At 32.7% G+C, this 13,040-nt stretch overlaps 1 protein-coding gene across 2 annotated transcripts in view; it reads right to left on the bottom strand.

The window, feature by feature from the left end:
- Positions 1–13,040, bottom strand: part of LOC124353610 (regulation of nuclear pre-mRNA domain-containing protein 1B) — a 31,958-nt gene that overhangs the window by 7,180 nt on the left and 11,738 nt on the right. Inside the window, exons 2-4 of one of the 2 annotated variants that reach the window (XM_046803527.1) lie at positions 11,765–12,004; positions 9,400–9,471; positions 1,504–1,694 (exon numbers count right to left, since the gene is read on the bottom strand). In XM_046803527.1, the coding sequence (XP_046659483.1) occupies positions 1,504–1,694; positions 9,400–9,471; positions 11,765–12,004 (503 nt within the window). The remainder of the gene's footprint in view (positions 1–1,503; positions 1,695–9,399; positions 9,472–11,764; positions 12,005–13,040) is intronic. The other variant, XM_046803528.1, reaches the window with a different exon arrangement.

The following is a 13,040-nucleotide window of genomic DNA, read 5'->3' as shown; positions in this document are numbered from 1 at the left end:
TAAAAGCGTCTATAATTACGCAAACACTAAACTTGACTCATTTGAATTTTTATATTAAGTTTATAATTTTTCATCATAACATTGTTAGAACCAATGCAAACTAGCAAACATTTAATAATTTTGTGATTACTTGAAAACATTTTTTCTAAAGTTTTTGTCAATGGTGCATGTCAGTTTCCCTATGACTGTCTGAAGGCACTTTACAACCATCTGCCTAAAAATATATAAAAAAACCACTCAAGCAGTTTGATAAGGTTTCTGCTAGACGCATTATAAAATAACGTCATATGATAAAATAATAATAAGAAGCCTATAACTTATTAAATAACATTTTTACGAATTTTGTAAAGTCTGGAGCAAATGAAATGTAGAAACTTTCTGAAAAAATTCACTTTGTCTTCAATATTGAATAGATTAGATTTGATGAGTTCAATCTAGAGTAGATCAGATCTGATATATTCAATCTTAAGAGTATTAAATTTGATGTATTCAATCTTGAATATATTAAATTTTATGCGTTCAATCTTGAGTAGCTTAGGTCTGATATATTCAATATAGAGTATATTAAATTTGATGTGTTCAATCTTGAAAATATTAAATTTGATTTGTTCAATCTTGAGAATATTAAATTTGATTTGTTTAATCTTGAGTAGATTAGATTTAATGTGTTCAATCGTGATTAGATTAGATTTGAAGTGTTTAGGACCCTCTGTTTTCTTTGTTAACATAACTACACTAAAAATTATACCCTATGGTTAATCAGAATCTTTACGGTTGTAACAAATCAATAACATGCATGTCATTGCCACAATTCTTTAATTTATAAAGTTATGTTATGCTACAACCTGTACAATGTATTGTAAAATTCTTAGTTTAAAGAATTTTAGTTTCTTAGTTCTTTGTTATTGACAATGCAAGGTTTGAAAGGATAACAGGATTTCTGACATTTGCCATCGTTATAACAAACGGTATAACACAGCATATCAAGAATTGGAATCTATCCTCTTCATCAGGTGGGGGGTTATGTAACATATAACGATAGTAAATGTCAGAAATCTTGTATTGCAAAAGTATGTCACGTGAAGATGACAGAAAATACCTTTTGTTGTAATACCATATTTCAGAAATTTTTATTACACTTACCATTACATTTAAAAAGTAAAAGTAAAGCAAAGTAAAGAATGTCTTATTTTACCAGGCGAAGTTAGGGCTAAGAAGCCCTCTCTAACACTTAACCTGGGGACCAACGGCTTAAGGTGACTTCCGAACCACCACCAATGGCCGGGCAGGCGGGCCGCTTGCAAGGACAGGATCGCTCAGCGGTCACCTATCCAAGCAGCAGCCACGCTCGACATTGCTTGATCTGGTTATCTTGCGATAACCGCCATGCCCGCTACACTGCGCCATTGGCAATTTAGTTATCCTTTCAAACCGTGAATAATCAATATCACATCTTAATCAAAAACCTAGAGATATAATATTCTTCAATCAATAAGAACGAACTTGCAAGGCCTTGATTAGTTCCTCCGGCTCAGGCGGGTCTCCCGCCGGCGCCTGTGGAGACAGAGTCACCCGCACTTCCTTCTTCCCTTCCACCTTTACCTCAACCGCCTTCTCAGGCTTACGTCGTGATACGCCATTGCTGGCGCGTGATTTCTTCTTTGGCGGAGGAGTATCTTCTTTCACCTCATTTCCTGTCAATCACAGTTCAAATTTTCTTACAAGATGATTGAATGTTAACAATAAACATTAAACAAACATTGTTTAGCTATAGCCTTACAAATCACTTTTCATGGAGTGAAAAAAAAATTAATTTGTACTCCAAAGGATTTCTAGCATTATATGGCGGGTTTTGAAAGATATTGCACTGCTAAGTATTATAATGTGAAATTATTTAAAAAGCAAATTTTGAACCGGTATAGATGTGGAACAAAGTAACTTAAAAGCCATTTAAGGTTACTATTTAAATTATTACAATACTGTAATGCAATCTGCTGCACACATCTGGAGTTGTAGTATTTCCATACGATTCTAGCTTGTACATCTAATTTCTAGTTCTGTCACTTGGTGGGTATATATCATTATTGACCACATTCCTTACATTATATTATACTTTGTTTTTTAGAATGTTTTTATTTTTAAGGCTTATTAAAGATAATGTTTACTCTTGTTTTTATAAAAGAGAATATTGTTACTTTTTTATAACATTACATTAGTTATCAGTATTCTGACTTAGTTTACTTTATTTCAAGAACAATTTTCTCCAACATGTAAAATACATTGTTTTACTATAATTCTACAAACAACAAATGCAACAATCTCACCACAAGCAGTCCTGCTTCAATCCATATTCTGTAAGCACAACTATGTGAGGACCTATGATTTATAGTAGGTGCTTTAAAATTTATATTTTATTTCTGATTCTGTCAACATTTTGGTGGAGGACTGTTAACAGCTCATACCAATCATCTGCAGAATTATGAGAAGTTATTTTCTTTATTTGACTGATTTTTCTGATAACTGTTTATTAAAGGATAAAGCTAGTTAATCGTTATACAACTTAAAAATGTTATTTGTGTATCTTATGTACAGTATTGTTCTATATGTATTGTATTGGGTATGGAGGTATATGTTTTTATAAGGAAAGATGTAAATCATTTTTTCAAATTCTTCAATTAAAAATATAATTTTGTTTTTATTTGGTCTTTAATGAATATATTGGTACATACAATTTGTAACATATGGGGTCAGCAATCGCATAACATGAGAAAAAAATATTTAAACTTATCTTGCATTTCAGTTTTGTCTACTGTATATGGTACAAATTTATACTAATAAGTATAAACAAAACATATACTCATAAAAATGCCCTTGATCCTGCTATAGTAGAATCTGTAGTCCAAAGACACTTGGTTTACCAAGATTTGTTGAAAAATATGCTTACTCCGATAGGTTTAAAACCTGGACCTAACTGCTTGAAAACGCAACATTGATTGACTGCAACATTGATTGACTGCGTGTCATTAAGAGTGAAAAAAAACATGCCCACCTGGAATCAAAGAAGTAAAAAATATTCCACGATGCTGAAAAATAAGATCATGGATAATAAATAAAGAAAGAGCAGGGCTATATATGATAAACTTAAGCAAATTTGTTGCTTTTGTTATCTTCAGTGTATGCCTTTTTCCATAAATTCTTCAAGAAAAATCTATTTTTACGTATAAATAACCTATTATCTTAAAAAATGTTTATAATATCAGCTTTGAACTTTTGTCATATTTGTCACAAATATGACAAAATAATATCCAATAGGGTAGTTGTGAATGTACATTCATTCACAACTACCCTAGCAGTTTGGCTAAGTTACTTAAAAAAAGACATGTGTAAAATATTGGCATGTCACAAGAAAAATATCTAAATCGTACAATCTTTGGTAAAATTTGCTGAATCTGTTATGGTGTATCACAAAACATCGCAAAAATTTCACTAAACTATATGAACTACTTCCTGATATATTGAGTCATCAACAAGGCGGTTACAGGAACGTATATTTTCCCATGTCATTTATTACATTATGATAGGAACCACGTATTAATCCCTGTGGTACAGACCGCACCATCTAGCGTGAAGGGTTGGTGAGGGGAGGATAACATAGTCTCCCACCTCCCAAAACAGTCTAACCCTCTCGCGGTTTTACCAAGTACAGCTCGCTCTAACATTCATGCTTCATTCTGCCAATACAGTCATTTGTAACCCGCTGACAGAAACAATATCACTGTTGGCGTAAATTGCACCATGCGTTTTCGTAAACTGGAGAGGGAATGGTGGCTTATGCGCAAGCCTCAATTCGTACTAGTTGGCTCAGGCTGTATATGGATATATTCTTGTTTAATGATGTACTGATTTTGTTCTCTACAGGAAAATGACAACAAAGAAATTGATTGATTGAATGAACTGTAATAAATTATATCCCTACACAACTAAACATGAAACAATTATATTTTTACTGTCACTTATGATTTTTTTTATTACGTTGCTGTTATTAGTCAGAAAATTTGAAATTTGTAAATCCTTTATCCAGAGAATGGATTTTACCAGGCAAAATCATTAAATCATACATTTGAACAGACTGCTGTGATTGTTTCTCTGTATACGCTCTTCTATTAGTTTATGTTGTCTACCTCCAGTCAAAAACACAACTTGGTTGGATATGTTTAAATGTATTATCCTTTGTTCCAAACATGTCTTAATTGTTCTGAATTTAAGATTTATTCTAAATCATGATATTACCAAATTTTTATTCAGATTATATATTTTTATAATGTATAATTATATCAAGTTATTGTTTTTATTCAGAATGATTAATCATATCAAACTATTTCACTGAGTGGATGACCTTTCTTTCTGATCTACTATATATTTTTAATTTCCACTCGGATAAATAATTTATCTAAAATTTCAATAAATCCAAGTTGTAAAGAACTGTTCTATCATTATGTCTGTTAACCCTTGCATCAAGATTAAAATTTTAAAAGGTTTCAACAAATTCAGAAAGTCAATTAAAATTAATAATATGTTTGTCTATACGGATGTTACAAAAAGTGAATAAGGAATCATAACCTTTGTGTTGTAAACCCTGCTTAAAACCCTGAACATTTACAATCATGTCAATAGAGCAAATATTTTGAAAGTAATCTAACCCTATTTATGGGGAAATATCAAATGTGACAGTAAAAATGTAATTTAACAATGTTTGAAAAAAAAAACTATATTGAAAACACTTAATCTTTAATACAGAGACTTTAATAAGAATAACTGGTCACCGATTTGACATTATCTATGGCAACATAGAGAAGCATTTAGCCAGTCACCTTATACCACACAACCAAAATCTACAAAACATTGTTACACCATAAGAGGTATCAATAAAATCGAAAAACAGCTATAATGAAAAGTCAACTGACTAAATTAAAGACTGAAACTGCTCAATAATTCGTATTACAGACAAGACATTCCTCTACTGCCACGTGGAAGTCATGTTCCATCAGCTGTTGATCTGTTCTGTTTATTTACAACGATTGTCTTTCTTTTTTTAATTCTCACTTTCTTAATTTTTTTTTATTTATACATATCCAAGTATATGTATATACACACACATGTACCATATTATTAAAAATTATTATTATTTTTTACTTGTTTATCCAGACTGGTTTCCTCATATGGAATGATTTTTAATACTGTCAACACATACAGTATTATATCTTATTACAAATTAATAATCATATCACTGATTCTTATACATAATATTTTACAGGATCTAAACATTCCGTTCCAACAACTCAATCACAAGACAATTTCCCGAGTTCTCTTAGCGCCACATGCAAAAAGTCACCCCACACTTCTTGTGATATTATAAATATAGTTCAAGTGTCAAATAATCCCAACCACAGATATCAGACATATGTGCAAATGTAGCAACACGTCTAATATTTCACACTTTTAAACTATAAAACAGAATCATTTAAACAGACAATAATACAGAAAAGAAATTTTTACAGCCCCCAGGCAGACATAAGAGAGATTATGCATGCCTACTAAGTCTTCAATACCGAGCCAAATTCCATGAATGGACATGAACCATCATCAAACACATTCTAGTTTGGTCTTCAGATAAAATCTTACTCGCGATATCTTGTGGATAGTTGGGATTCTCTACGTCAAATGATTGTACTAAATTCATTTACAAATTAGTTTGTTCTTCGATTTTTTTGTTGCCGTTATGGTTACCAATAAACCAATATAAAAATGTTCGCCAATGCTCAGCTAAATCACGTGAAGTACCAAGCCCGATCATCAAATTCAATGTTGTCTACATAGAAAAGAGCTTCATGTAAAATTTCAAGTCTGTACGTCAGCTTGTTATCGAGATATCCTGTATACAGAGAGGCAAAAGATAAATTTGGCCAGCCCTTAAAGTGATAAGCTTTGCTAACATTCAGCCAACAAAGTACAGGGTGTTTATGAATGAATATCAGAGTTTTAACATGTTGTAGTATTTATTATATACAATTTAAAATTATAACCGTTACATGAAATTAAAGGGAAACCCAAACGGTTAGCCCTACAAGCTTACAAGTATTCAATGTGAGCTCCATTCGTCACAAGACACAAAACATAGCCTCATTTAAAAACAATTAATAAAACTATTAACATTAAAATAAATAAATTTTGAAATGTTTTTGCATGAAATCCAATAATTTTATAGCCATCCTTTGATGGCTATAAAATTATAAACAACAACACTACAAACAAGTACAATTATTGACTATCAACAAGTTTAATCTTTATTTGAACTGAGTAAACTTGGGTCAATGTTTGTTTCAAAGTAACGAAAAATGAATTTTATGTATTTTGTGCTTCTGCAAACTATTATATAATTCTTTACTTTGTGACGCTGATTCTGTTTCACAATGACTTAAACGATGCTAAAAATAGGCAATGAAAATAATGCCATTAGGGATCACAGCCCATGAAAACAGAATGCATTAATAGTGTTCTGTTATCTCATCATAAACGTTTTATGGAGTTTATGTAACTGAAATGATAAGATTACTCGATTGTCAAGTCTCAACGTTATACAGAGAATCACTGCAGCACATCTCATAACAACATTTGTATAGCAAACTAAATATATTTATTAATTTGTTTCATATTAATTACTATATATGTACATCAAGAAATCACATTAAAAACCAATAATGTAAACGAGCTAGTTACCTGAATGTGTGCAATGAAAACCACATTAATACTAACACTTACATTGGATAAGACAATTATACATCATTTTAGTCATTATTATTTAATGTTCTTCTTTTTGTAAATTCAAAATAATTATCATAAACAGTAATACCCTTTAGGACCCAGACTAAAATATTGATAACAGAAAAAAAAATTAAATTTATTTAAATGTTATGGTAAAGAGAATGACCATACCAAAATAGCAATTATTTCTCTAAGTACTGGGTGAGAAATAATGGATAAGATGGCTCATATAAGTGCAATTGTACGGTTTAGACCACATAACAGTTAAGACATTTTTTTTAATATTGTATAAAAGTGAGATGCAATTCTTTATTATTAGCTATTAGCAGTTTTCCCACAGTTTCACACACTAATTTTCAAAATCAAATTCCGTAGCCTTCTAAGACAAATGACTTATGATGCAATATAATGGAGCCCCTATATTTTACATACCTATTATTTCAGTGCTCATGGTTAAGAGGATCAGAGATTGGGAATTGACTCATATCAGGTACTACACTGATATAATATATAATATAGAAATATTATATTTGCCAAATGATGCAGGCGGTATATAGAACTATACAGTTTGTGAAATGTAAATCTAAGCTAAATTAAAGATACTTTCAATAAGGGGTTGTTAAGTGTTGCAACCACACAGTGAACTGTGTCAAATGGTACTACCAACGTGTGATTAATGTTTACACAATTTTGATATTAATCTATGTCAAAGTGCTGCCAACTTGGGGAACCATATCTTAGAATTGTATTTGAACCATGCCAACCATTTTGATGACTTTCAACAATGGGTATTGATCAGATAATACATTTCTTTAATCAGAACAAGTCCCATTATGTTACGGACAAACCTTGTATTTGCGTAAGGTACTGCAACATTCAGGCCCAAGCCTTAACCTGTTGGGGAGTACTGACGGCTATAACCGTCATCCTACCTAGTATATACTAGAGTAAGCAAAATTATCCTTAATGAACTCCAGGGAGTAAAGAAAAAATGTTTGTTGTTTTCATTTAAAATGTATTGAAACCTTACAAAGTATCATAATAATGCATTTTTTGGATCTACAACTTGATAAATTCATACATTTTGTTTTTTTTTTTAGAATTTTACAAACGTATGATAGTGTTCAAAACACGGGTACACACAAAGTGCTACTTCACATTTTGTGCACTCATAAGCAGTTTCTTTTCTTTTACGCTCACCCCGTGTTGTATTTGAACACACAAACCAGCGTTTTAGCTTCCTTCGGCCATTGTCCCTTACTGGTAGTGGGCGGGGGAAATGGCGACCTGACAAGCGTAGCGGCTGCTGGGCTCCGCCCAACGGACGCGTCACAGCTGCGGCCTCTTCTCTTGGTGCAACATGTGCTTCCAGTATCTGTCTGATAACGTTAATTCGGAAGTCCATGATGTGAACCTTAGCATTTGGGTTTTTTGATTCCATGTATACAGTAGAACCCCTCATATCCGGCCACCACGGGACCGAGCCCCTGGCCGGATAACGATTCGGCCGGATAAACCAACCTACAGTACACAGCACTTGACGAAACAAAACAATTGTACTGTACTGTACTAACCGCACTGGATATAATCAACGAACTGTTTACAGGTTAAACCTATTAGCTCAACTGAGGACAACACAGGAAAATGTAAACAAATAGATACACCAAAATAACGCACGAGTCGTAGGAGACTAGTGCGTGCAACTGCGCGTCTGCAAGCCGTGGTAAATAAATTTCGATATTGGGCTTCCGGGAAGTGGCCGGATAAACCGAGGTGCGGTAAAACCGAGGCCGGATATGAGGGGTTCTACTGTAGCCTATAAATGGACGTGGCGCGAGAAAATGACAGAACATTTGGCGGCAAATCTGTGATTATGTATTCCGTCACTAGGAGCCAGCACTGTACAGCAATAATTACTTTGAACATTTCACAGTCGAAATAGTATGTAAGAACGCCACTAGAGTGCATAAACAGTTGCAATATTGATTGTTTTAGCAACCCCGTCATGGACGGTCATAACCGTCAATACTCTTTTGGGATCAAACGGCTATAACCGTCTGTACTCTTTTGGAACAACTTTCAGCTACTCCTCAACAGGTTAAATGATATAGGGAGAGATGAAATCACAAACCCCAGCACACGATTCCGGTGGTGATGACAAAACCCTATGATCAATGGTTCAAAGATTTTCATCACTGTCCTATTTGCTGTATGTAGTGGGAAGACAGGAAAGGGCTCAGCAAGATTTGCAATGAATGACAAAGCTAAACTTTTGGGATACTAGGCTGGTTTTTATTTCTGGACATTTTCTATTAAGAAATTTGATTGTCATTCGACAATCAAAGTATGAAAATATTTTGTTTTCACTGTCAAATGAAGATTTCACATGCAACCTTTCTACAACTACAGTTCCCTTTCTTCAGTTCGACATAACTCGTTAAGTGCCCAAACAATTTCCCCACTATGATTTCATTTCAGCCAACAAATGAATGAATTATTCAACTACAAAGCACAAAAAAAACATAAACAAACAGCGGCTCAAATGATGTGGAAAAGCAAATTAAATTATTTACAAACCTGAGAGAATTTTCTGAAGGGGCTCGGGAATAGGCTGACCAAAAACATATAAGTGTTCTTCTAAACTTGAATCTAAATGTTCAGAAAACATACAGGAGGTACATAGAAATACTATAGTTGATTATGTTTATAAGTTAAAATTACATTATTTTAAATAAATAGTCAGGACAAAATTTGAAGTACATTAGTGTATTGATTTAAGTTAATTCCATCAATCTAAAATATCTAACTTATGTTCTCTCAAACAATTATTATTAAACTCTTAATGTAGAAATTATTGTAACTGCATCTCTGCAGATACTTTTAACCACAAATTTGGTAGGTACATCCGAATTTCTGTACAATCTAAGTTTCATCAAGATTCCAAAATATGATTACTAAAACTGTACTGTGTAAAGACTGCAGTGAGTGATTTATATGTCATTTTATAATGAACGATAAAATGAAACCAATTTAAGAGTGAATGCTTGTCAGCTTTGAATAACGGGCTAAAGTTTTAAACTGAGTTTAATTAAATAGAAACTCGTTTCATACACAAACGTGTTTCACTTCAGAAACTTAAGATTTGTTTCTCAAAGGTAATGAATTTTGAAAATATACGAAGAATCTCATTTTTAATAAAAATTATACATCATTATTATTGACAGATCTGTCTGAAACCCAACACACTTCACTTGCACTAATGTTGGTTATAGGGATGGGAGGTGGCTAAATCAATGGGTGTGGAGGGTGGTGGTTGGAGTGGGTGAGACAAGCCTGACTGGCAAGCCTCACTAGGGGAGTGATGTGCTGACTTTCAGCCTAATTCAACTGGTATAGACTAGAACAGTGGTAGACTTTCTTTCGGCAAAGGTAACAATGATCATCTCACAAACACACAGTAGTTTCTGTTCCAATAGTCGTCGGCAGGATACGGCCCGATCTTTCCCAACCTATTTTATCCTGAATACCATGTCCAGAAGCAGTGCAAAACACCTTTTAAGGTTTGTGTGCATGGAGGTCTCCAACTTCTGGACCAGCAATGAACACTTGGGCAAGCAACTGCCACATATGCAGCAGAAAATACGCTTTGGGAAAATCAAATTTCTATGTGTATTCACAATACTTAGATTTATCGATTTGACCATAACGAAATAATTGACAAACGTTTATATTTGCTTTTTTAATAGATTTTTCTTACTTTGTGTAGCTGTTATAATAAACATCTTTATGAGCTTGACAATGGTCAGCTGACCAACTCTAATCACTGTTTCCAGGAAAATAACATCTGTAAAAATAAGCCTCGCAGAATTATTTATTTTCTTCCTTCTATTGTTTGATAAAACACTAGGATTCTTTAGTTTGTTTAGTTCCTTACTATTTGATAAATTATCCTGGATTTTAATACATGTAATAACAATATTCTGAGTTTAATAAGTTAATATTTTAGACATTTAAGCAGACAACATAACATGCATATGCTCAGATTAGGTTATAATAGGAGAGAATATTAATACCTTTTATTATTCAGCAAAAACAATTGGAACTCTCCCCACACACAGATGTACAGTCTTTGTAGAGGCATATTCTAAGTTGTATTCTGTGTATTATAGCCTGTGTTTCTTTTTTAAAATAAATCAGTTTTGATTTTATATGTTATTTGGATATAGATATTTTACTTGTCATTTTCATATTTGCACATGTGGTGTTCAGTGTTGATGATTGAAAAACAACATTTTTGCACAAATAATTCAATATAAATATAGTAAGGAAAAAACATTTTAACAGTTTATATCTTTACTCAACACAACATTTTGCATCTTTTTTATACTTTTTTAATGGATTTAAAATCTGCAAAATTTAAATATACTTGATTGAAAGCGTTTTCGAAAATGTTATTAATCTTAAAAATTACAAAATCATTGTATGGCTAATACCTAGTATGTTACTTATTCCTTTAAATATTTTGAAACAATGTGTTATATTTAGTTAAATTTTAATAGTTTTACAAGAAATTTTATGACGAAAAAAAATTCAATTTAATTAAAAAAGTGATTGTGAAACTAAACATAACTGTACTCTTGGTATTATTAATTTGTACATAAAAAAGCTAATTACTCTTTATATCGCTATCTCAGTTTACAAATTGTGGCTGTGTCACACTTTCTTTGCCACCAGCCTCATTTCTGGTCATAACTTTTATTAGATCATTTATTGGTTTCTTTTCTCAGTTATAACACCAACTTCAAATCAAATTTTAACATGTTTAAAGGCCAAAGAGGTTTTGCTGTAGCTCTCTGACATTGATTTTATATTCATATCGAATGTTAGTTTATCCGAACTATACGATAGCTGGAAAGCATGCTAAGAATAAATGCATACTTACTGAATGCTCTGCGAAAATCTGCTATCTGTGACTTGCTATAAACGCCTCTCTCCTCCCATACGTCCAGTAGCCTGTTTATACTTCTTTTTGTCTTCTCTCCTTGCATTTTCTGACCGACAACTTCGAAAGCCTTTCTCAGCACAGTCCCAAACTCCCTCCCGTATTCTGGTCCCTTCTTTTTGCTGTTCTGGATGACATCGTTAGCCAAGTACATCAACGTCAGCTGCCTACCTTCTTCTCCTGTCAACAAAAGGTTCAGCCTGTAGAGTACTCAGATAAATGAGAATCAACACTCACCAGACAATGTCTTGGTTTCAGTTAGGTTCACAGTAGGCCTATACTGGCCATAGTTTATGAACTAGTATGTCTAAAATTAATAGTATTTCAATCTATTACTACTACAGTACTATACCTAGACTAATGAGAACTGGTAATGCCGTATGTCCTGAAGTTGATTTTTTTTGTTCCTCTCTTGCTGCCTTCAAAAACAGATTAGCTACTATAATTATGATTGAGTAGTTGTCCTCTAAATCTTGGTTCATATAAAAATATTATGTTGTTATTATTCTGGTAAATATTATAGACCTAGTTATTGTTTTCAAAATTGTAATTAAATGTAAAAAGGTGTATTGCTGTTTACAAATAAACAAATCTATTGTAATTTTAAGACAATAAATTAGTCCTGTTTGTTCATTATTTAAAAAAATCAAACAAGTGCTTTCATTGATAAAGTAATTATAGTACAGTATTGAGTAAATGAAGGGTTTTTCAACCCAATTACCACAGGAAATAACTGACAAAACGGGATTGCTGTAATGACGTATTCTACTTTCCTGTGTGACTAGTAAAAGAGGTTCCTGGTTTCTTTCTAGAATCGACATCTTCAAATTTCTTTGACAACACAAAGAGCTTGTGTTTAGAGGAAAATAAACCCGAAAAGCACAATAACACCTCAGGACACGGCCCGCGTGCAAGCTCATTTCCTGAATCTGTATGTCTGAATATAAATAACTCACTCACAGTCATAAATATTTAATTTTAAAGCATTTTAGCCACGAGGATCTCTCTTTATGAGTATATTTATAAAAGAAAATATCGCACTGCAAAAATTGACTGTTATTTATCTAGAAACAGGAAGACGGGTACGTGTTTGGAGAAGTAAATTCCCAATTCAGGTTATCAGCAGGTTGTGTGGTTTTCAATAATTAACACTTGCTATCGGCTGTGTTGTTTGTTTACTTTGTGATACCGGCACCTGTCTTCTGGAAAAGTTTGT

This window comes from Homalodisca vitripennis, chromosome 2 (assembly GCF_021130785.1).
Source record: "Homalodisca vitripennis isolate AUS2020 chromosome 2, UT_GWSS_2.1, whole genome shotgun sequence".
In the NCBI taxonomy this organism is placed as follows: domain Eukaryota; kingdom Metazoa; phylum Arthropoda; class Insecta; order Hemiptera; family Cicadellidae; genus Homalodisca; species Homalodisca vitripennis.
This window is presented reverse-complemented; position numbering and strand designations above follow the sequence as displayed.